This window comes from Pangasianodon hypophthalmus, chromosome 28 (genome assembly GCF_027358585.1).
Source record: "Pangasianodon hypophthalmus isolate fPanHyp1 chromosome 28, fPanHyp1.pri, whole genome shotgun sequence".
In the NCBI taxonomy this organism is placed as follows: Eukaryota; Metazoa; Chordata; class Actinopteri; order Siluriformes; family Pangasiidae; genus Pangasianodon; species Pangasianodon hypophthalmus.
In genome coordinates, this window is record NC_069737.1 from 14,866,861 (window position 1) to 14,892,092 (window position 25,232).

Genomic DNA, 25,232 nt, shown 5'->3' on the forward strand with positions numbered 1-25,232 from the left:
TCGCTCGCTAGCTAGTCAGCTTATATACTAAAAACAAAATAGATAGTTAGCTCTTGGATTGAGCTGGCCTACGTAGGTAGCTAGTCATTTAACTACCCTTGCTAGCTCAATAGCTTGTGTTACATTAGCTAGCGAAGCCTGTGTTACTAGCTAGCTAAATTGAACGACAGTAAATAAAAATGTTAGCAATTAACTGGTTACCTAACTAGCATTTGTACACATTTGCCTCATTGTGAGTGTTTTGTTCACCATGTTTAGGTTTTTTTAAACCAAGTGTAACTAATCTTTGCTAATTGACTACAGTTGAAAAACTTTGGAGACTATTAGTAAAAGTTCAAAAGTGTTAGTAAAAGTTAAAATAAATCACTTGGAGACTATTAGTAAAAGTTCACTCTACTGTTTTGTTCTTTAACTTCATTCTGATGAATTATTGCTCATCCGGCTCAGTCCTGTGTGCGCTGAAGTGTGAGTTGGCCGAACCATCAATCACGCTCGATTCTCACTGATAGCAGCGAGATTTTACAATAATAACGTATCTCACTCAGGAGAGCGTATCGACGGCCGGTTAGGACAAAGTCTGTTCAATGTTTTAAAAGAAGATACTAAAGTTAAAGTCATTAAAAGTAAAAGTTTGCAGTGTTTAACTTGAAGAAGCTTCTCTAAGCGCCAGGAGGAAGTGTAGCGAGGGTGAAAGAGGGCGAGCGAGAGAGGCTCTTTTCCACCGCTGTGAGAAGACACCACCGGTTTGTTCTTGGCAGGTGGGAGGATGGTGTGTGTGTGTGTGAGTGTGTGTGTGTGTGTGTGTGTGTGTGGTACTAATAGAAACCCTTCAGTTTATGATAACATATTGAAGTGCCCTGTACCTACAATCAAGATGCAGAAAATGACCAGAAATAAAAATGTAATTTGCGGTTAGCCGTAGCGAATTTCTTCAAAAGTTCATGAAATACTCATGGGAGTGCTAACACTGGGAATTCAGGCTGTGTTTATGGAAAAATAATGCTATAGTCTATATGTTTTTATGTATATATTAAAAGATGATGAGTTTGTTCATATAGAGATGGGAACAGCGAGGCAGCAGGTCATCAGATTACAGCAGGAAGCAATCATATTGTGTATATTTGTGTATGTTGTAGTGGTAAAAGCAGGAATGCTTAAATTAAACTGAGGGATTGTTTTGTTTTGTTTTTACATTTTTACGCTCGACCCCGAACCCGATCTCTCAACTCGTATAACAGCAGCTGTTATGTGAGATCGAGCACAAGACAGTCACTAACGTTTGCTCGAAAAGTCGCTAGATTTGCCGCTAGGCAACCCTGTGGAAACGCACTCATCCTAAAGAGCATGCTGTGCTCATTAGGCTACAGTTTGCTCATGAGATTAGCTTTCTTTTGAACATTAATTTGCTTTTTTCTGTAAATCTGGTGTGATGCTTCACGAGCTGAAGTCGTCCTCTCATTAATTCTGCATTGCTATAAAATAAAATACATCAGTTTACTCTTTTTGTTTATTGTGTCAGGAGGGAACTGAAAAGCACATGATTGTTAGTTTTACAATTAGTATAATCAGCCAGTAAGCTGTGTGTGTGTGTGTGTGAGAGAGAGAGAGAGATAGAGAGAGTCTAGAGAGCCGTCAATCAAACCAAGACAAGCTCACTTTATAGGAAGTAAAATGAAGAAGAAATTGTCCTCAGTTGGAACCTTAGTTTAAAAGTTGAGTCATGCAAAGAGTTAAAGATATCAGTAATAAAACACACACACACACACACACATACACACACACAGGAATGATTGCTTCTTGCATAATCTGATGCCTTGCTAATTTGGTGTTGCTCCTTCTACATGTGAATGGCCTTATCGACTAACACACACACACACACACACACACAGCTCATACAGGATGTATAAATGTGTGAATGTGATATGGGATGGTAGTTTTCCCTGGAGGAAACAGATTGTGGTGTTTTGTGTGCTGGAACTTGGTGATGTCCTGAGGTCCTGGTTCCAGTCGTCTCCTCTTCCTCCAAATCTGCTCAGTTATTAAAAAAACACAAATATTATATCAGTCTGGATTAGCGCAGGGATAAAGACAAGGTTGATGTACATTTATGGCATTTGGCATACTTTGTAAATATAATACTTTTTGGATTAAATACTGAAAAACACTGACTTTTTTTTTTAAAAAAAAAGATGATTAATTATAACACTAAAATGTTATGTTCTTTTAACAACAACAAATAAAATAAATAAATAAATAAACACCAGGAATAATAAGTGTAGTCATTACAGAAACATTATAATCGCTTCCTGTAGTAGGCTGATGCATTGTTTATTAATGCTCACGAATTTGTCATTTAATAAATATTTATTTTGTGCACATAAATAATTAATTGGTGAATGGTATTGAAACCATTTACGCACAATCAATGTTTAATGATTAATGATTTCCGGTGTGGGGACGGTGGCTTGGTGGTTAGCATGTTTGTCTCGCACCTCCAGGGCTGGGGGTTTGAATCAGTTTGCAGGTTCTCCCTGTGCTTCAGGGGTTTCCTCCAGGTTCTCCGGTTTCCTCCCCCAGTCCTAAGACATGCGCTGTAGGCTGACTGGCATTTCCAAAATTGTCCAGAGTGTGTGTATGGGTGTGTGAGTGTGTGTGTGATTGTGCCCTGCGATGGATTAGCACCCTGTCCGGGGTGTCCCTCACCTCGTGCCCTCGAGAGGCTCCAGGCTCCCTGTGACCCTGCGTAGGAAAAGCAGTATGGAAAATGGATGTATGGATTTCCAGATTTTTTTCCAAATCACGCAAAATATCAAAAATATCTGGAATAATAATAATTTAGGTTTTTTTTTAAATAAAAATATATATTGTTAATTTTTTTTGACAATAAACAGATAACTCTGCTTTATTTTTAAATAACATAATTATTTAATTCTTTACATACTTTATGTATATATTTTTATTAATTATATAAAAATGTAAGAAAATTAAACATCTTTGTGAATTATGTACAGATCGTACCAACTTGCTAACTTGTTAATCTGCTAAACAACCAGTGCGCTAATCTCCTACCTTTATAACGATGAACCTTTTCATAATTCTCCTTACAAAAATCCTGCATGCAGAATTCACTGATTCAACCTTTAATCATTTGTGTTGTTTTGTTTGAGCATAACAAGTATCAAATCCACAGAAAGTTAGCTAACGCAAGCGTATGTCCGCACTTCCTCCCTGTGGCAGATAACATACACTACAGCCGTGCAGAATGTTCTCACAACCCGGATAAATGTCCTTGTGAAACTGAATACATGCCTGAATGTTTACTTGTTTTTCACTTTTTCACAAATCTATAAAAAAATGAAAAAGTGTCTCATTCAAATTCATTGATTAATTACACAATGTAGTATGTTTCCAGAGATAACACTCTCTCTTTCTCTCTCTCTCTCTCTCTCTCTCACACACACACACACACACACACACACACACACACACACACACACACACACACACACACACAGGTTTCTTTAAGGGTTCTTTCCGATCACAACGTTGTTACGTTTTACAAAGAACTCTTCAAAGCCAAAGAGCCATGAAAGGTCCTAAATTTTTTATATTCAGTTTTTGACTCAGATTTTTATATTCAGATATTTTCCTTGAAATATAATCATTAAATTTTAAATCCATTCCAAGAGTCACATGTTCAATATTAAGTTGCATCATCTGAATGTCTTAAAGATCACAGGAAGAAGAAAAGTAAGTTTTTTATTTGCTTTATTTTTTAGTAAGATTGATCACAACTTTATTACCCAAATTATAGACTGAAAGTCAATAATTCATTAAAAAAAATGTTTTAAGTAAATCTTTAAGAATGAATTGGTTAAAAATGGGTTAAAACATTTGATGAATGATAAATGCATGTTTTCTTAGGTTCATTGTTGAAAAATGATCTTTAAAACAATCTTAGATACAGCTGGAATTAGTGAAGTCCTTCTGATTGATCCTGTTTATCCCATGATGAAACATATCTATCCTGATGGGAGTGGTCTCTTCAGGGATGACTCCGCCCCCATCACAAGGGCTCACTGAATGGTTTGATGGAGATGAACATGATGTAAATCGAATGATTTGACCTTCATGTTCATCACATCTCGAGCCATTTGATCACTTATGAGGGAATTTTGGAGCGATGTATCAGACAACGCTCTCTACCACCATCAGCAAAACACATCGACTGAGGGAATAAAGTGCTGTTCATCGTTCAAGTACACGTGGAACTGATGCCAAGGCGCTCTAAAGCTGTTCTGGAGACTCGTGGTGGCCCAACCCCTTATTAACACACTTTATTTTTTTGTTCCTCTGTCACCTATCTGTATGTGTATGTTTACTGAAGAAAAAAGTAAGTAAGTATCTTTCAAGTAGTAACTTAATATAGGTGTGGTTTCCATATCAACTACTAAATTCATCTTCTGGAATTATTATGAGTTACTGTGTGTGTGTGTGTGTGTGTGTTAGTGGCGTCTCCTCTCCAGCGTGATCCAGATGCCTTGCTCAGGTCTGAGGACGAGGTCTCCCAGTGGCTTCAGCTCGTCTCTCTTCTGACACGACACGATGTTGAAAGAGCGCAAGATGGAGGCCAGAATCACCTTCTCCTCCATCAGAGCAAAACGCTGACCTACACACACACACACACACACACACACCAAAACAAATGTCAGTGTGCTAGTTAAAAGGCACTATTTTTAGCACTATACTATGTGGTAATATTTTAACATTTTCATTTAATGTACTTTGTGTGTGTGTGTGTGTGTGTGTGTGTGTGAGAGAGAGAGAGAGACCGATGCAGTTGCGCAGGCCTGCAGAGAAGGGGATGTAGCAGTACGGGTTTCGTCCCACCGTGTTCTCAGGCAGGAAGCGCTCAGGACGAAACTCCTCAGGCTCGGGGAAGAATCGTGGATCACGGTGCAGTGAGTACGTTAGTATGATGACATTTACACCCTTAGGCACCTTGTAGCCATCTACACACACAGACACACACACACATATACAATTACCAGGTCAGCAGTATCTGAATCTCCTCATTAGGAGGAATTTCATTATCAAAATGATTGAATAGGTAAATAATGATGGTGAATGGATGGCTAAAAAAAGATGAATAGATGGATGGATAAACAGTCGCACCAATGAAGAAAGAGATGTGTCGAAGTGTGGGTTCAAATTTACCCTTAACCACTTAAGCATAACAATTAAATAACATGTATTATTAACACTGTTACTCATCTGTTCATTGATGGATCAAAAAATGATAAAAAAAATGAATCAATAAAAGAATCAATCAATCAATATATAGATCAATCACTGGCTAAATGAATCAGCCAATCAATGAACTAATAATTCAATCAACAAATCAATCAATGAACATATGGATCAATAAGAGAATGAACTGTTCACTGATCCAAGAACTCAATGAATCAATGAATAAATAAATGGATCGATAAATAGATAAAAGATTGAATGAATCAATGAATCAATAACTCAGTCAACGAATCAGTGAACTAATGGGTGCGTCTGAAGGTTAAATATCTAAAAAAAATATATGAATCTTATAACTTGTAGGATTGTAAGTGATTGAGCAAATCGCTCTGTGTGTGTGTGTGTGTGTGTGAGACTTACTGATCTGTGTATCTTCACAGATGCTGCGAGCGAAGAACGGCACAGACGGAAAGATACGCAGCGCCTCTTTAATCACACACTCCAGGTAACGCAGCTTCTTCAAGTCCTCGGTGTTAATGGGCCTGTCAGAGTCACCTAACACACACACACACACACACACACAATATATATACAGTATATACCCGATACGTATGTGCACATTACTGTAGACTGTATGTACTGTGTGTATGTGTGTGTTTGTGTGTGTGTGCGAGCTCACCGAATACTTCATACAGTTCCTGCTGAACTTTCCTCTGTATGTCAGGATGAGCCCCCAGCAGGTGAATGGCCCAGTTCATACCAGCCGCTGTAGTGTCATGACCCTGCCACAAGGGGGTGACAAAAAACAATTTCTAAAACTCTACAATGTGCTTCTTTTAAATAAACTGATTAAATTTATCCCAAGTGTAGTCAGTTAGCTGATAGAACTATGAGGATAATGGGGCTAACAATGAAGGCTTATAGCTACAGGTTTAGCATCAGCTAAGCAGGTATAGATGACTTCAAGAACTCAAATTGAAGATATACAGGATACATAGACGATACATACAGTAAATGTTCATATGCATTTATAAACAGTTTCACCCACCACCATTCTGCTATTTATTTAAATAACAAATATTTTGACAGAAACTCATGCGTTCAGTTAGCGACTGATAGTAAACGTATTCACAGTATTTTTTATTTATAGTTAAACAGTGATTTTAACACACGTACCTGAAAGAAATGTGGATATTTCGGAAGGTTTTGCATTGCTTTCATGGTCACTCAGCCTTTAAATAGACTTAGCTAGCTATAAGCTAGCTTATTCTTGGCTCCATACTTTCCTAGCTGCCTAGCAACAATGTTCTCTCGAATGTACATTCATACTAGAAAACGCCAAGTCGCTCATTGTGGTCGAAGTTTGCCTCTTGTGGTTACGTGTTTGACTTCGCACTAGACACTAGGATTATCTGTTATCTAAATATGACTGTACGAAACAGACACCTCGAACATGAAAGTGTCTACTTCCTCTCGGATGTCTTGGTGTGTCATCTTGTTCCCGTCCTCGTCCGTTGTCTTCAGCAGCATATCCAGGAAGGCCCGCCTCTTCTTCTTCTGATCAGATTCGCTGTCAGAGTCCATGTAGCGGACTAAATACTCCTCCCTCTCACGAATGACCTGCGTGTCAATCAAACAAAAGGACCGGTGAGACCTTACAGCTGATTGGGTGCTATTTGTGATGTCATAACCATTGACCAAAAAAAACGTACGCTCTTGGTGAAGGAGTGCAGGATCTTTAGACAGCGGTCGTGCTCTTTGCCATCACCAAAGTACTGGAACGCAAAGTCCGGCCAGAACCACGGCATCCGCTGGCGCTTGCTGATGAGGTCACTCATCCTGGACCAATCAGATTTCATGGTCAGTTTGGGAGGTCATTGACACACTATTATCTAAAAGAGAAATCTGTTAACCAGCAAATCTTGATGTAATCATTGTAGAGTGATTTTGCAGCTATTTCTGCATCGACAAGGGCGGAGCTTAAGTTCATTTGGCCAGTTTTAAGTCAAACCTGATCAGTTTTTACCACAATAAAGCGCTAGCAAAAAACTCCTGGTCGTAAATTACACATTATAACAATTTGCCAAAAGGTATCCAGCTTGCTAGCAGACTTAGCTCAGAGCTTCTTGTTTTGATTAGTCATTGTATTAGTGTATGGCAAACGCTATATTTACCTCAATTTACATGCTGTTAACTAGCTTATTGCTAGCCTGTTCGGAAGCTACCTAAGATATCTACTACTGGAAAGATATCTGTTAACCTTATTAGCTAAAATATACTATTTAGCTGGCTAATATTAGCATAGTGCTTCTTTCAGGTGCTCAGTATAATTGGGTAATATATTGAGTAACTGAGAAAAGGATTTTTTACGCTAAGCCTTATGTTGAGAGAACTGAACTGAAAAGAAACATGGATGACACATGTTTGCTGTCATCGGGACAATTTTTTATAAACATCTAAGCAAGAGACAAACATGATTGATTATAAAAGCGGTTTCCGTAGATCTGTTTCTTTATTTTTCGTACTGTGCGTATTTTATTATAATGGGTTTGATTTGAAGTGAAGTGGAGCTTTTCTAACTAGCTAAGCTGCTAAATAGAGCTAGCATTTAGGTACGCTTACCGATACACAGCACGCACATACTCGGAGTCGTAGTTGCTCTGTGCGTAGATCTTCTTTCCCATGGCTGTTTCTGTAAAACAATCGCAATAACTAGCGATGAGAATTCCGACTCTTTTTAGTAAATCAGATCAATTGACTCAGTTCACCAATGAGAGTCGACTCTTTTGGTTTCCGAGCAGCTCATCAGCTTTTTTTTTTCGAAGCGGCCCTAAGTTACTAATCTTTGCCTATCTATCACTGTAATTGTTCGATTAATCGTATTCCCCCTTCTAACTAACAAAATAAGACTTAACAGCTTGAAGAGTCAAAGAGTTGATTCATTAGTGAATGACAAATAACTAGCCATAATACGACAAACTGTTTGAGGGAGAATAAGCTGTGTTTTGGCCCAATGTTTATTTCACTTGCTGTTCTACAGATTTTACACTATTGAATCATAAATGATGCACACTAAAGGAGTGTTTTAATAAACTGCATACCAGAGCTGCATGTGTACATGAGGCGCTTTACAATCTACAATCCTCCGAAACAACCTTAAATTCGCTTTTTTTTTTCACTTGGACTTTGAACTGCTGAAGGCTACAGAAGGTAAACATCAGGAGGAAGCAAACACAGAATGGTAAAATGAATCCTATTAGCAAATGGCTGATAGCTAGCTGTTGCTAATGTTGCTTAGCTAGTTGTTTAAGTTGGTATCCGGGGTCCCGATGTGACCGTTGATGACGTATAACAAAATTATTTCATTGTGTTTATGTTCTCTGAGGTAACTGTTAGGTGGGCTAACATTAGCCATGTATGCTAATTATGATTGCTTGCTACGTTAACTAGCTATCCTGCAACTTTTGCATTAGCAGTTAATGTTGTAGCACCACATATCTCTTTCTTCTTCCACTTTTCTTCTTCTACTGCAATGTTGACATTTATCAATATGCCATACTATGTAGGAGCGGTTAGCGATCAATACTATGTGTATTTACAGTTAATTGTAATTTTTGACTACAGTTATTTTGCGCAGGCTGCTTGTTTTCCCTTCAGCAGCTAATGACACTGGAGACTAATATTTTAGTTAGCATTTAAAGTTAATTCACTTATGATAGTTAGGATGTTACCAAATACCAGCTAATATAGGAGAACACACACACACAAACACACACACACACACACACACACACACACACACAGACACACACCACAGATGATGTCGAGAGCACAGAGTGTGATGTGGCTGAAGCAGTTAAAGGGCCCTTTCCCAGCGTGATTGTGAAGTTTGTCGACGAGGACCTCGGCCTGCTCGTTCATCACCTCCAGGAAGTCGGTCAAGATGGAAAAATGGAAGGTGGGAGTGAGGAGCTTTCTTCTGCGCCGCCATTTATCCCCTGTACTGAGAGAGAGAGAGATTGGGGGAGGTCCGAGACAGAGAGCCACATTTTTCTTTACTGTCAGATAGAACGTATCCAAAAAAAAAAAAAGTAGTTTTGCATGATTCCTAAATGATTATTTCTTCGTAAAGATTCATTTAATCAAATAAATCTCCTTACTGACAAAATCTCACTATATATATATATATATATATTATATACAGAGGCGGGTGAGGAAACAACAGTTTATAGCTGCTATTATGTAAGTGATAACAGGAACGAACTTGTCTTGTAGGTGTTCCACAACATTTAATGTAACCATGAACAGATAAAAAGTCATTCATTAATAAATAAATGTAATTTTTAGAAAATTGCTGTGGTATAGGAGAAATGAAAAATTTCATGACGTGCTGTTATAGAAAAAAAAAAAATAAAACAACTTAAGGGTGGTAACTGTAAATCCACTTCATCACAATGGCCCGTCGTTGATTATTTTCCTATAACAACACACGTCACAGGAAGTAGTCTATTCCTCTTATAGCCATTTACCAATGCTATTTTTATTTTGCATCAATTTTGTACTGCTTCTAAATGGCCACCTTGATAGAGTGTCATTTTAAATATCGTAAAATCCACATGAAAAAGCCATTATATAGCCAATCATAGCAACAATAATTAGCCAATAATAACTAAATATTATGGTCTTATTTATTATCTCTCTATAAATAACTGTTTTTGGTCTTATCTCAGTAATTCACAGTGGAATCTTGTATGATGAAATATGAGTTTTATGGTGTTCAGGTTTGTACCTCGTCAGCAGTCCTGTTCCGAGCCAGGGGTGCAAAAACGTATAAGCATAAGCCTTGTCCATGTGCAATGAGTTATTCAGAACTGGCTGAAAAGAGAGAGAGAACACAGGGTACACATTAACCAGGGTGAAAACTGTGACTGATTAAGTTAGAATCAGTATCAAGATTACGGTCATTTAGATTACATAAACGCTGTGTAGATTATAAACACAGCTTCTTGCGTAAGTATTCCGTTTAAAGTACAGCTGTCACTATTAATTTAAGCACTTGCTTATATCTTTACCGTCCTTGAACCTTTCCACATTTTGTAGTGCTACAACCTGGCACTGGGATTATCTCCATCAGCACTGTGAAGCATGGTGGTGGAAGCATGTTGAGAGTTACCTTTGGCCTCTTGGTTGCTTCTCTGACTAAATCCCCTCTTTGGCCAGTCATTGACTTGTGGCAGAGTTGCGCTTGTGCCATATTCTTACCATTTTTTTGGGGATGGTCGAAGTTTGGGAAATATTTTTTTTTTTATAACCAAACGCTGATTGATACTTTTCCAGAACTTTGGCCCAGACTTGTTTCGATCGCTCCTTGGCCTGATGGAACAGGTGTATTTATACTGAGATCACATGACACTTTAATTGTACTTCTGATGGAAATTGGAACAAATTTATGAGTTTCACGTCAACGGGGTAAATACCTGCACAATCACAACTTTTATGTTTTTTTGTTTTTATTTGTAAGTGTTGATTTACTCCCTGCAGTTCTATATCATGGGTTATTTTGTGTAGATTCATGACCTCTAATCTCAACAAATTCCTTTTCAGTTCCAGGTCGTAGCACCAAAAAATCCAGAAATGGTCAAGAGGGGTGTATACTTATGCACAGTACTGTATGTAACGTGCTTAAAATAGCTGCACTTCTCTATACACTTGGGTCTGTAAAACAAAGAACCATGTTCTTTGACTCTTAATAACCTTGAAATATGGCAAATGTGTGAATAAGAGAGAAACTGCTTGTGTGTGTGGCTCATACTGTATGTCCCCTCGTCATATTCATTATGCTGTGTGTGTGTGTGTGTGTGTGTGTGTGTGTACCTCAATCGTCTCAGAGTGGTAGAGGAAGAGGAAGGGTACAGGTCCGATCCACGCCATTAACAGCGGAGCATCCCGAAACTCATTCGTGTATTCGACCACCTGAGAAAAAAACTCTAACACACAGGTTTAATGCTTTATAAACTTTTTTTTATAACAAATATTAGTGATAATTTATCAACACACCTAATATAACATATAACTTATATAACCTATATATAAAGCTGATATTAAAAAAATTTCAGGGACACTTTAAAATCTTGCCATTGGAAACATTTGTCTTTATTAGACTAGCAAAAGATTCTACTTTTGTATTTATTATTATATAAATAAATCATTTTCATACTATTAGAATAACATGCTGATTAACAAGATATGACACACCCTTTGCCAATGACAATTATATCATGATAACGGGAACAAAATAGTGAAAAATGCAATAAGCTCTTTTAATTTCTTTCAGGTTTTTTGGATGTGCCTAATAATAATCACAATATTCAGGACAACAGCACGACTGAGTGTGATATTGCTTTTATACAACAGTTCTGTGAGCACGAAATTAGAAATTAATATCAAGAAACTAAGATTTCAGACACAATATGGCCAAATATTTTGTTTATTTTTGCTCTGTGAATGAAAAAAGCTCCCTCAGCTGGCCAACGCACGTGCACACGCGCACACACACACACACACACACACACACACACACTGACTGACAGCCTGTAGTAACTGTTTCAGTGTAATGAAATATTCCTGAAGTGAACACAGACGGTGATAGACAGTGTGAAACGTCCCCCGGCTGTTATACTAAATATAGGAGCGCTGCTCTTCCAGTCAAATTAGTGGACCTGTTGCATAGATGAAAATTTTAAGATGCATATAAATATATTTATATGATCTCATATGATATTATACAGCTTTTCTATGTTGGCTCATAAAGCCATGTAGAAGGGAAAAAAAACGTGTTCGTGGAGGAAAAAAAGGATCTAAAGTGCATAATTCATGACCATGTGAGCTATCCATCTATCTGTCCATCTATCTGTCCATCTATCTGTCCATCTATCTATCTATATGCTTATTTATTTTCTTATTTATTTACTTTTTTAATGTTTTACTTATTTATTTATTTTTTTATTTACTTTCCTACAAACTTACTTACTTACCTATTTACTTATTTTCTGTTTTGCTTACTTACATGTACTTATATATTTATTTACTTACTTACCTACCAACTTACTTACTTATTTACTTCTATAGGCTACTTATTTATTTATATACATGTTTACTTACTTACTTATTTACTTCTATAGGCTACTTATTTATTTATATACATGTTTACTTACTTACTTATTTACTTCTATAGGCTACTTATTTATTTATATACATGTTTACTTACTTACTTATTTACTTCTATAGGCTACTTATTTATTTATATACATGTTTACTTACTTACTTATTTACTTCTATAGGCTACTTATTTATTTATATACATGTTTACTTACTTACTTATTTACTTGTATACTTATTTATGCTACTTATTTATTTACTTACTTGATTGTTTACTTAATTATTTATTTACTTACATATTTGTGTACTATAGCTACTTATTTAGTTGTTTGCTTGCTTATTTACTTCCTTATTTAAATATTCCCATGTTTACTTTCTGACGTCATTCTTGTGTTGTTTGTTTGTTTGGGGATATGTCTCACCTCCGGCTTTGGTCTTGAGCTGGAGCGCGTGCCCGAGGAGAGGGTAGGCCACCCCGATGCTCGGGACGGGCTTCAGCTCGGTCCACATCCGCAGGAAGTTCCGGAGCAGCCGGTACGAGACCCAGGCCACCACGAGCGCGAGGACGCACGCGCCCGCGGCCACCAAACCCAGAGCGCGCGCCATGTGTGCCGAGAGCGCGAGCTGCACGAGACGGTTGCAGGTGCACGGATGCTGCAGCAGCACTGCAGCTTTACTGTCCAGTTCACTTGAGTTCAACTCGCCCATCAGAGCTGACCAATCAGGTGAAAGAGGAGGCGGGGCTTCAGTGGTCTGTTGTAAATAGAGACTTTGGTAGGTGGATGATGGGAGAATTTTACAAATTTATATATATAAAAAAAACATTCCCTCTTTCTCTCATTCACTCTCTGTTCTGTTCTGTTTATTTCCTTTCCTCTCTTTCTGCCTCATTCTCTTCCTTCATCCTTTCTCTTTCTCTAATATTGTCTTTACTTCTCTTACATTACAGTTTCCTTAATTCCCCTTATTAAAATCACTGCTAATATAAACAGGTTTGCAAACTACAAGGTGCTTACAAGAGAGGGATAAAGAAAGCAAGAAAGAATGGAAAGGGGGAAAAAATATAAAGGAAGAAAAGAGGAGGAATAAACTGTCACACTGATGAGCCCCCAGCAGGTGAATGGCCCAGTTCATACCAGCCGCTGTAGAGTCATGACCCTGCCACAAGGGGGCGACAAAAACAATTTCTAAAACACTACAACGTGCTTCTTTCAAATAAAGTGATTAAATTTAGCCCAGATGTACGCCATGAGCTGAGACATGTTTGAGAAATCATAAGGATAATGTAGCTAACAAGTAATGGAGGTTTATAGCTACTGGTTTAACATCAGCTAGTCAGCTAGCTTCAAAACCTACATTTGAATATAGAATATTTGTATTGCTGTGGTTATTATAAAGTTCAAGTTCAAGTATAAACGATATATATATATATATATATATATATATATATATATATATATATATATATATTTATAAACAGTTTCTTCTCCCATTCTTGGGGTATTTATTTGCAACAAATACTTAGACAGTTCATGAGTAAGTTCAGTTAGCAGTCGATGCTAACCGATGTATATACAGTTTAAGTGTAGTCAAAGTCTTTTCTTTGTAATTTAAAAACACATCTGAGAGAAACGTGGATATTCCCGATGTCTTTGTATAGTTTTCCTGATCACTCTGCCTTCAGATTGTCTGTTCTAAAAGACTTAGCTAATTATAAGCTAGCTATTCTTGGTTCCATACTTTCTCAGTTGCCTAGCAACAACATCCCCTCAACTTTGCCTTGTTGTGTAGCAACAGCTACAGTTGTGGCTTGTGGATTACGAGCTAGGCTTCGTTGGCAGATTAGCAAAGCAAGCTAGCCACGCTAACTACCAGAAACATCGTATATCTTTGCTACTTCCTTCCAATTTTTATTTTTCTTCGTTTCTATACACATTTAATGAGAGGTCATATATGACACAATAAGGTTTTTTTTTTGCATTTTTGTGTGTCAGACAGTAAATAGGAACTAATTACAGGTAGAAACTAAAGTCATGAGTGGGGAATTGAAAAAACATCGGACCACACACGCCATAGGGTTGGTCTGAGAAATTATTCATGCCAGTCAGATTTTCCGCTTTAGCAGGTCATACCTAATTTGCATATAATTGTCTTTTGCTAAAATGTCCGTCGCTTTGTTGCTTGCTAACATGAATGTAGGATTAGCACTTGAACAGTGAGTGCGTCATGTGATTTTCTTGCCAGAGAGAGATTGGGAGAAGGCCAGAGAGACGGAGATTGACAGTTTCTTTCATTGTTAAATCTAACATATCCAGGATCAATATTATAGTAAGATCGAAACACACTAATTTTGGATGATTCATGATTTGTACCTGGTCAGCAGTCTGGCTCCGAGCCAAGGGTGCAAAAACTTATAAGAATAAGCCTTATCCATGTGCAAGGAGTTATTCAGAACCAGCTGAAAAGAGAGAGGTTACACATTAACCAGGGTGGGGAGTGTGAATTACATTTAAAAAAAATACATTTAACATGTTTAATGAAATTATAACTGACATTCTATAACTCTATTCTATAACTATTGAATTAAATAGTGTTAAATTTAGTTTATTAAATATGTGAAGTCTAAGAATCGAAATAGCTCATAATATATATTGTAATATATATTACAGTCACAGCAGCATTTTAAATGTCTACAAAACAACATGAACATGTTTGTGCAAAAATGGTCCTGACATTGGACTTTGTTCTTTGACCCTTACGGAAGGTCAAAAAACCTTCAAAAATGGAAAGTGTGTGAATAAGGAAGAGAGAGAGAGAGAGAGAGAGGTGGAGATAGCATGTGTGTGAAAGGAAAAAAGTCTTTCTTTATCATTGAAAAACACTTAAATCAGAAATCCATAAATGTGTGGCGGCCCGGGAAAACCCTTCACACGGTTACATTTTCACTTTTTTATATATATAATAGACTTTTCTGAAATAATACATTTCTTTTTTGCATGTGTCTCAGTAATATGGAAAGTTTTAACATTTCAAAGTCCAGTTCCCTCATCTACGTATGAAAAAACAACAATACTGACAGATTTTAAAGAATAATACTTTATGTTTGATTATCAGCCTCATCCACATCCAGGGTTGCGGTGTTTCCACTAACTCGAGCTAGTTTTGGAACAAGGTTGCAGGTGAATAAAGCAAGTCTCTGTATACTCTGTACATACTCTTAATGCTTTTATATTATATTGTGTGTGTATATATATTAGAGCTTGCACTGACCAATCAGATGACAGAAGGGGCGTGGCTTCAGTCACAGTTGTAAACAGATGAGAGACTTGAGTAGCTGTAGTAGTAGAGTAGGTTTTGGTTGCTAAGCAATTAGGGTGCTCAAAATGAACAAAATGGCTGCAGAAAGGTTTTATTGGTTTGAATCCTGGCGCATTAATACAGAATTCAACTTACTGTGATGTGGCTCATACAATCAGATTTAAGATCAGATATCAAATCCGTCATATAAAGCAACTTTTACTCTGAAACTGGCTGGGTTATTGTTTTACAGCCTAGCTGCTGGGTTGTGATCATACAGTGGCCAAGCACTCAGAACAAAAAAACACATATTTTGTGGATGGACCACCTAGATCGGACGGCAAAGCTAAAGTTAGCAAAACAGCAAGACAGCGATAGCGGCAAAGTAGAAATAAAAGTGCGCAAAATGTTTTTAAATTACAGTGTCTATCCCACAGTACTACTTTAGTCCTGTCATCTCACATTTGTATAACTCTTTGAAGACAAATAACTATTAAGGTAATTAAGATAATGAAAAGTAAAACTTTATTATTCAAACATCTGTCCTTTTAATATTAGTTAAAATAGCTGAGCTTATAATATTAAATGTAATTTTTTTTTTTACAAAATTACAGTACATAAGTCAATCTGTGAGAGTTAAATACTATTTATTTTATGTTTTTTTTTTTTTAAATATTGTATATGTAATAATAATAAAAGGTCAAATAATCTAGGGACACCACTATTCCGAGTCTCTGTGTTTCTTCAAACTGAATAAACATCCTTAAGTATATCCCAATGTCTTTCTAAACTACTGTAATTTATAATAATTACACTTTCATATAAAGCAAGTGCGGAAATGTTGATGAATTTACACTCCTTCAGATATTTTGCTCCAAACACAGCCACTAGAGGGCAGAGCAAAACTATAAATCATGAGAAGTGAACCCAGCACTGTTGTATAAAATCAGTAAAATTTATAGTCATACCATATATGGTCATGGTTTGGAAAAAAAAAGAAAAATATAGAAACAAAGAATATTACAAAAATTCAGCTCTGTATAGTGCAAAACATTCCTCTTGAGTTCATAATCACTCCCGCTGAGGCGTTGGTTTAAAAACGAATCAGGAGCTCTGCTTTAGGTGAGATAGAGAACTGTTCATTGGTGGTTTCTTCCTCATGTCGTCTCAGGGAGTTTTTCCTTGCCATCGTCGCCTCTGGTTCGCTCATTAGGAATAAATTCACATATTTACAATTTACTTACAATTTATTTAATTGTAAATAAATTATAAATATAATTATAAATTTAATTTGAATGTATTTATTTCCGTAAAGCTGCTTTGTGACAAAGTCCAGTTAAAAGCGCTATACAAATAAAATTGAATTGAACTGAACAAATGAAAAAAAAAGGACAGTTTCTACTTTAAAGGCAGTCTGGGTTTAACAGAAAGACAGTGGAGGAACCTCTGGGAAGTTGGCACCCCATGCCGAAGAGTATTATCTGAAAGCGCTCCCTCACTCACTCGTTCACTGCTGACCTGGAGATTTGTAATGTTGAAGGAATAAAACACTTCGGGGTGTGCTATTACAGCAACGAGCTTTTACAAGTGCGATTATTAACAATTCCTAGCTTCCTTTGATCAAGATAGTTGGCAACAGCAAAAAATTTAGCTTACTTAGCTTTAATTTTGCCTAACTATCACTAGCTTGGCATAACACAGTCTTCAAATTCAAATTTATCTGGCTCTGTCAACTTACAGTGGATTAGCTGACCTTTTTTTTTTTCAAAAGCTAGCATTAACATTAATTAGTGATACTTGCTAAGTGCGTTTAATGAACTGTAGCCTCACCCTTTTTATATTATCCGTATAAGCATTAGCGTTCTTTGGCTAATTTGTGAATATTAGCTTACTCTGTAACCTGTTAGCTTAAAAAGCCAACTTGTTATATTTTCAGACTTACCAAAAGGCACTGAAAAGGTAAACAGCATTAACTGTAACTCTTTCTTGAGGCTAGCATTAATAGCAACGCTTGCTATTTGTGTCTGCTATAGACAGTTCAATGCTTCATCCAGGTTCTGCCCGGATAGTAGGTTTTAGCTGACCCGGTTGCTTGAGGCTAACGCTAGCTGTAGCTTCTGGCGGAAGGCTGGGATGCGCTCTTTTTGCAGAGGCCACTGGACCATGCAGTGGCGTTTTAGCATGCCTTTCCGCAACATGAGCGATTGAGTCAGGCGGTAATCTGCAACATCCTCCAGGAAAATCAGAACCAGCGAGTCTCGATTTTCTTCCATTACCTGGTGAAGGGCGTGGTGGGCTTTAAACCTACAGAAAGTTAGTGACAGAGAGACAAAGACAGAACTGAGATAATACTGAGAGAACAGTTACTTGTTTAAAGATGTATTTAGACAGTAAACTGACACTGAATGTTTGTGTTTTTGTGCAAGGTAGGCAATTGTTAATAATTTGCCCCATGTGCATGCCTATAACATGAATATTAGTACAAAAATGTAGATAAAATATGCTTTAGTTTAATTATTGTGGAATAATTTGCTAATAGGAGTGCATGATTTGGCTAGTTTGTAAGGGAACATTTAGAGGAACCAGACACAAGAAGTAGAAACTGGCTTGTGGTCAAATTTGATCAAATATTTTTCAGTTCAGTCTTTAAACATGTCATGTGCCTGTGGCAATTCTTAGACTTACTGTCTACACCAGGGATCATTCAAAAGCGCCTCTGTGACAACAAAAATGATTTTCCGGGACATTCTCATGTTGTCTACAATGGTCTCTAATGTGGAACAGCCTGGCATTGCATCCCGGTCTTCCAAGAAGAACTTGAAATCCTTGTCTTCCAGAGGAAGCAAGCTTCGTTCCACCCAAAGTTTATCCTGCTGAGCATGGACAACGTAGGCTTTATATTCATATCTGCACTCGACCAACCTTTTAAAGCGAGAGTCATTTATATCTATGGTGCGATTGACTAAAATGTTCCAGTAGAATTGAATCCTCCAGCCCTGGAAGTGCACCAGGAAGGCTATGACCATCAGACCTAGTACTAAGGTGCTGGTGATTACATACACAGCCTGGAAGGGTACCAGGTCCTTACAGGATTCTGGGTTGAAGTCCAACACCGAACGGTTGAAGTACATGGATGGAGTGTTGCAGATGTAGATTTTGGCACGGTCAGGTACACTGGTGTTGGTGGTATTGAGCCAACTGTAGAACCATAGTATACTCTCACAGGTGCAATCAAAGGGATTATGGTCCATAAAAAGCTCGGTCAGGTTGGACAGCGGCACCTTGAACGTCTCCTGCCGCACTGAGGTCAAGAGGTTTTTCTGCAGCCGCAGGAAGCGCAAAGACCACAAGTCGTCAAAAATGGAGTCATGCAGAAAATTCAGGAGATTCCCACTAATACTGAGGTATTTTAGCTGTGAGAGGCCTTGGAAGGCCATCGTTGGAATCTCATCAAGACCATTGTAGTCCAACTCAAGAACAGTAAGGTTCTGAGCATTGCGAAGGAACAGCACTGGACCCCCAGGATTAGCATTTTTCCACACCCTGGCCAAATTATTGTGCTGCAGTTTCAACACACTAAGATGTTGTAGTCCATCGAGCAAGCCATTTTTGATGTTTGCAATGTTATTATTACTGAGATCCAGCACCGTCAGGTTGACCAGCAGACGAAACGGAGATGGTTCCATTTCCAAATTGGGACTTAGGGCATGCCCAAGCATCAGAATCCTCAATGTCGGTACATGGATGAACGATGTAGACATTAAAGTGATCATCTGCTGGTTGAAGGACAAATGAATTTCCTGGATACTGTTGAGACCCTGAAACTCTTCCCCTGTCAGGTACTGGTTGATGTAGTTATGGCTGAGCACAAGAGTCTTGAGGTTTCCCATGCTTGAAAAAGCTCCTGGGCCAAGGGTCTTGATGCCCATACCTGTAAGATTGAGTGTCTGAAGAAGTGGAGATCCTTTCAAGGAGGCAAAGGTGGTGTTGCTGACTGTCTTTAGCCCTGTGCTGCTCCAACCCAGATTCAGCTCTCTCAGACACGGAAGTCCATAAAAGATATTCTCAGTGATCTCCCTAAATGAAGTCTTCTCCATGTACAGATATTCCAGCTTGACCAGTAGCTGGAAAGAGAAGTCATCGATGACAGGCAAGGGAGATGTATGACCTTTAGCTAGTGCCGACTGTAGGTTGAGTTTCCTCAGACTTTTCAGTCCCAAGAAGGTACTGTTGGTCAGATGTTTTATGTTGTTTTGCTCTAAAGAGAGGTACTCCAGCATGGGAAACCACTGAAAGGCTCCATCTGTGATTCTGTACATGTTGTTGTTGGAGAGATCCAGAATAGTGAGGTTAGTCTTGTCTAGGCCTTTGAAGGTGCTGGTGAGTAGTATGACTTGCTGAGTATTTTGGACAGATAGGTTTCTCAAAGAGGTTTCAGACAGCTCCTCACAGAGGCTGGCCATTAATGTAGGGTTGAGCTTACAACCATTTAGTACCAGGTCTTGTAACCCAGCAATGGGCTTGAAGCACCCACGTTCCACCTGGTGATTAAAGCTACAATTAGTACATTGGTGTTAGTAATATATACTGTTTTTTTCACAGACTATACATTGTACCATAGTACTGTACCATTGTCATCTGTGCTACCAATTTTAGTGATTTCAGCTTGACTTAACAACTGCTTTTGTTAACAAGCATGAGAACTATGGAAATAAGAAGCTAACAGTCTTAGGCTAATTCAGAAAAGTCACTGTAAAAGTTTTGTGACACAAAAAAATGTATTATAAACTGGAAAATATGGTAAATGCATAAGCTAGCCAATGTTATGTCAGTTAGGCCAGTGCACTACACAATACAAAAAGTGTATAAGTCTAAAAATGGATTTTTATCATGTTTCTCCTGACCTATGTAATAAAAGCCTCATTGCCTGATGTATTGTTAGTTGGGGTGGACGATGTGGAAAAAAAATATCGCAAACTTTTCCACAATACACCTCTCTCTCTCTCTCTACACACACACACACATATATGTATGTATATACATATATATATATATATATATATATATATATATATATATATATATATATATATATATAGATAGATATAGATATAGATAGATAGATAGATATTGGTTGCAAACAAACTGGCATCAAATCAAAAAAAATTATATACAAATAATTATGATAAATTAAATAATACTGAAAGAAAAAAAGTAAATAGTTCAGTAAAATTCTCTAAAATGCTTACATTTTTTTTTATCATTTTAAAGATTTTTTTTAGTTGTTTGTTGAAAAAAATAAATACATAAATAAAAAAATAAACCGTTGTAAATATATTTTGCAATACTCACAATATTCAGAACAATGTATTGTAACATAATTTATAATAATACCAGTTGGCCTATTATATCATCACATTGCCCTAAAGTTGGTTTCATGATTAAAGGCTAAAAATCTGATTAATTAGGATACAAAGTCCATAACTAAATTTATGACTAATCATAAATTCAGTAAAAGTAAAGTTCACTTAAACGCCATGCTGGTGTGTAGGGCACGGTTTGATTATGTCAATAAACACAGCTGTCTTGATCAAAGTCCATGCGATTTTTTTTTTTCTTCAGTGTTTATTGTGGCTCCGATTCAGAGCAGAATAATGATATGAAGATAATATACCATAGATAGCTCTATTACCATAAGCAGTCTATTCCAACTGTTCTCACCCTTGCCAGATTGATATTCTGCTCTACTGTGAACTGTTTAGCGTTGTTAAAGCTAATTAGCTTGTATTATTTGTTACACTTCAGCTCATTCAGCACATTGGTTTTATTCTTCTTCATTCATCTTGAATAAGTAACCATAGCTCCTGCTTTGGGCTGCATGGTTGAAAGTTTCTGTCATCTTTTCTTACTTCCCCATCTCCCCTTTCACACATAACATATGCTACTACTCTGTTCCTCATTCCTTCACACTAATACAAGATCAGTGAAAGTGAGCGTACGATGCAGCTGCGTTCCTCCTTACCTTTTTCAGAGGCAGAGAAGAAAGAGCCAGCGTCCAGAACGACGAGGACTCACTGAGAAAATTAAAGTCGTCCATCTTCAGGTCTGTGATGTCGTTGCCCGCAAGGACGAGGGTCTCCAACCTGGGCAGCTGGGATCGCGACCCCAGGCGAGCGGTGGTCAGCTTGTTTCGGGACACGTCCAGCCAGGCCAAATTCTGCACAAATACAGAGGAAATGAGATAATGCTAATACTAATGCTAATATGACATATAGCCCACACAGTATAACACAATGTGCATCAATTAAGTATTCAAAAATTTAGTATGATACAATTTGGATCCAATGACCGGCACCAAGCCACGCCTCCTTCACTCGGACTGACAGCCCAGGGCCCAGTGGCACTTTATTCACTTTTTTTTGGGGTGCTCAACATAGCAGTTAGCATACTGGAGCATACCGAGTTGGCTTACAGGGTTTAACTGCACAGTATGACAGTAGCCTTACATAAACTAGCCAGCTACCTGTAACCTAACAGCTAACCTAAGTGTAGCACTACGCTAACATTAGCCAGCTAATCTAATGTTTGGAAGCCAATTTCGCCCATGAGCTAGCTAACATGAAGTAAACTATTTTATTGTGTATGCAAAACTAGAACCCAAATTTGCTTGCAATCTAACTAAATAAACTATTCTGAACATGATGAAGTTTGTGATTGACTGATCAAATTTATCTTAACCTCCGTCCTTGCTGACTCAGGGACTCCTGCAGAACATGCATAAAAGATAAACACTGAAGCTGTAGTTATGATGTGGCTGCATTCTGACTTGTCCTACCAGCCGTTTGTGCTTTCTCAACACAAAACCCGGTTATGAGTGTAAATATAAATATGTCAGATGTGTACTGACTGGTTTCAATTCCATTATAGCATGGCACCGCCCTGTGAGTCACACACCTGAACACACTGAACAAACAGCACCTGCAACAGAAATACACCAGAAACTCAGTTCCAATGAAACTTAAACCATCTGTCACCTGATCCCCAACCTATCCAAGTCTAGTTCTCTGATCCAGCATTTAGTGCCTCAGGCATTGTCCACACTGGCTAAATGAGAATGTCATTTTCCCTTTCATATCCACTCTCCTGTGATTGCCACATGATCTCAGCTACAACACACTATGGAGAATTCAGTGGTCTAAAGTTGTGCTGTGTTGGTTTTGAGAAGATTCCTGCTCTGTGTTTGTACCATTTTTGCTTGTCGTCAGTCCAAAGAAAGCTGATGGAATTTTTTTTTAAATGACTTAAATGTCAGTGTGGACAAAAAATGGTTAAAAAAAAACAAGGCAGAAGCATATGGTCAGACAACTTTGATATAAAAACAGTGGTTTTTACATGTTTCTGTATTAAGATGAGTTTCCATCTGCACCTTTTCATAAACTCAAACTTTTTAACAAAATCAGGAATTTTTCCACAAATAACCAATATCCTTTTTAGTTCCACACCTCCTTCACTAAGACAGCTACAGAGGCCACACCTCCTTCACTAAGACAGCTACAGAGGCCACACCTCCTTCACTAAGACAGCTACAGAGGCCACACCTCCTTCACTAAGACATCTACATAGGCCACGCCTCCTTCACGAAGACAGCTACAGAGGCCACACCTCCTTCAATAAGACAGATACAGAGGCCACACCTCCTTCAATAAGACAGCTGCAGAGGCCACACCTCCTTCACTGGGACTAAGACATGACCTACCTCTGTCCCTGAGAAGGGTTCTCCATTAAGTCTCAGTCTGTTATCAGACAGGTCCAGGTGTATGAGGCGTGTGCAGTTCCTCAGGTCTCGGTCTTGCAGAAGGTGCACTTCGTTGTGACGCAGGGTGAGCCTCCACAGCTCGGGCGTGGCCTGGCACAGCCCCGCCGGCACCACCTTCAGGTTGTTGTAGCTGGCGTCGAGCTGCTCCAGACTGTGGTATCGAGTCAGAGACGAGGGCTTGAGCTCGACCAGCCGGTTATGGGACACGTCCAGGACGCTGATGTCCTCGGGCAGGTCCTGAGGGATGGTGTTCAGGTTCATGTGGCTGCAGTCTGCCTTTCTCAGCTCAAGTCTGCACTCGCTTCTGTAAGCTCGACTCGGCACGAGGACCCACATGCAGAAAAACAGCAAGCGGAGGGTGGTGTTCCAAATCGCCATGTGCACTCTCTCGTGACAGCCAAAAACATCAGCAATCATCATGAAAACAACCTGATTTAAAATGCAACACTAATAAAAATAGATTCACTAAATACAGTAGGTATGACTATAACGTTATCCCTGTACAGTGTGATATAAACTATCAGATTTTACATTTCAGATATTTCAAAAAAGTCACATCAGTTAAAAAGTTTGTATCTCCTTTCAGAATGTGTCATAATGTGTCATAAATCTCCTCTGATCGTTTGTAGGTCCATGCTTTGCCTTTATAACTGCCTCCAACCTCTTTCATATCCTCTGAACACACTTTTAGATCCTCTACTCTAATATTTTCCTTGTTGCAAGACCCCCACGTTATTTTTAATTTCTTTTTTTAGATACATTTGTCAGCCGCAGTCTTTTGCACTCAGCTGTAAATATCAGATAATACTATAAGTGTGAAAATCAGACAAATTATACTTTTATTAATAATATAGAGTATAAATGATCCATTATAATATGTATATAATAATGAACCATGGATGTAGTCATGTTATTATGTTGTTTTATATGCATTATAATAAAGTTGCACTGGGAGAGAGAGAGAGAGAGAGAGAAAGAGAGAAAGAGGGAGAGAGGGAGAGAGTGATAGAGAGAAAGAAAGGGGGAGAGAGAAAGAGAGAGAGTGACAGAGAGAGAGAAAGCGAGAGGGAGATACAGTATAATTTATATAGAGTATTAGGATACATACCATTCAGCACACAGAAGTACACGTCTTGTCTGTTCAATACACTGCTGTTTAAAGGTTTTTTAAACAGCGTCGCAGATTAATGACGTGCGCTATCCGATTCGCCGCGCGTGAATTTCCTAAAACGCAACACCGGAGCGCGTGAGCGATGCGCGCAGCGCCTGCAGTGCACTCAGCATGTCCCTGTGTTAAAGGGGAAGATGATGTGACTTGCAGAAGTCCTGCATCCTCCGCGTCCTCGCGCTTATTCTGCTGTAGTGTGAAAGCCTGCAGCTCCTGTCGAGTTTCTTTTCCCCATCCGTCACTTCCTCATCTTTCACAGGAAAAAAGCACCCATGTAGGCACCCGGCTTCACCTTCTCAGTTTCATAACATGACGCATGACCTTGTGTTTTATCTCTAAAATGCACTCTCAGTCATGCTGTGCCACTGTGGACGTGTCCCAAACCACACTCCATTCCCTACATAGTTATCATGACAAACATCATGCCATCATCAGTTCACTGTGGACGTGTCCCAAAATACATGTACATGAATTCATAAAGAATTAAGGCATTTGTAAGCATACACTTCTTCTTCTTTTTTTATTCACTAACTATACAGTGTACAG

At 38.2% G+C, this 25,232-nt stretch overlaps 2 protein-coding genes across 2 annotated transcripts; both read right to left on the reverse strand.

Moving 5' to 3' along the window:
* Positions 1–3,751: 3,751 nt before the first annotated feature.
* Positions 3,752–13,128, reverse strand: LOC113547369 (cytochrome P450 4V2). The gene is made up of 11 exons (XM_026947675.3): positions 12,828–13,128; positions 11,122–11,234; positions 10,037–10,122; positions 9,060–9,250; positions 7,870–7,939; positions 6,960–7,086; positions 6,694–6,867; positions 5,927–6,029; positions 5,668–5,802; positions 4,833–5,012; positions 3,752–4,669 (listed from the first exon to the last, which is right to left on the reverse strand). Exons 1-11 carry the CDS (start codon positions 13,111–13,113, stop codon positions 4,506–4,508), a joined length of 1,629 nt encoding a protein of 542 aa, XP_026803476.3. The 5' UTR covers positions 13,114–13,128; the 3' UTR covers positions 3,752–4,505.
* Positions 13,129–15,175: 2,047 nt separating this feature from the next.
* tlr3 (toll-like receptor 3) lies at positions 15,176–25,012 on the reverse strand. Its single transcript, XM_026947673.3, is given in 6 exon segments — positions 15,176–17,831; positions 17,834–18,006; positions 18,388–20,243; positions 21,725–21,919; positions 23,459–23,903; positions 24,627–25,012. Coding segments are annotated over 5 exon segments (2,745 nt in total). The 5' UTR covers positions 23,897–23,903; positions 24,627–25,012; the 3' UTR covers positions 15,176–17,748.
* Positions 25,013–25,232: the final 220 nt, after the last annotated feature.

Bases quoted from the DNA above. Each gene is read 5' to 3' on its own strand.
- LOC113547369 (XM_026947675.3), bottom strand. From the start codon at position 13,113: ATGGGCGAGTTGAACTCAAGTGAACTGGACAGTAAAGCTGCAGTGCTG. The intron at 9,251-10,036 runs GTACAAACCTGA...TCTCTCTCTCAG, and splicing joins GGAACAGGACTGCTGACGAG to TACAGGGGATAAATGGCGGC. The intron at 7,940-9,059 runs GTGTGTGTCTGT...ATTGTTTTACAG, and splicing joins TGCTCTCGACATCATCTGTG to AAACAGCCATGGGAAAGAAG.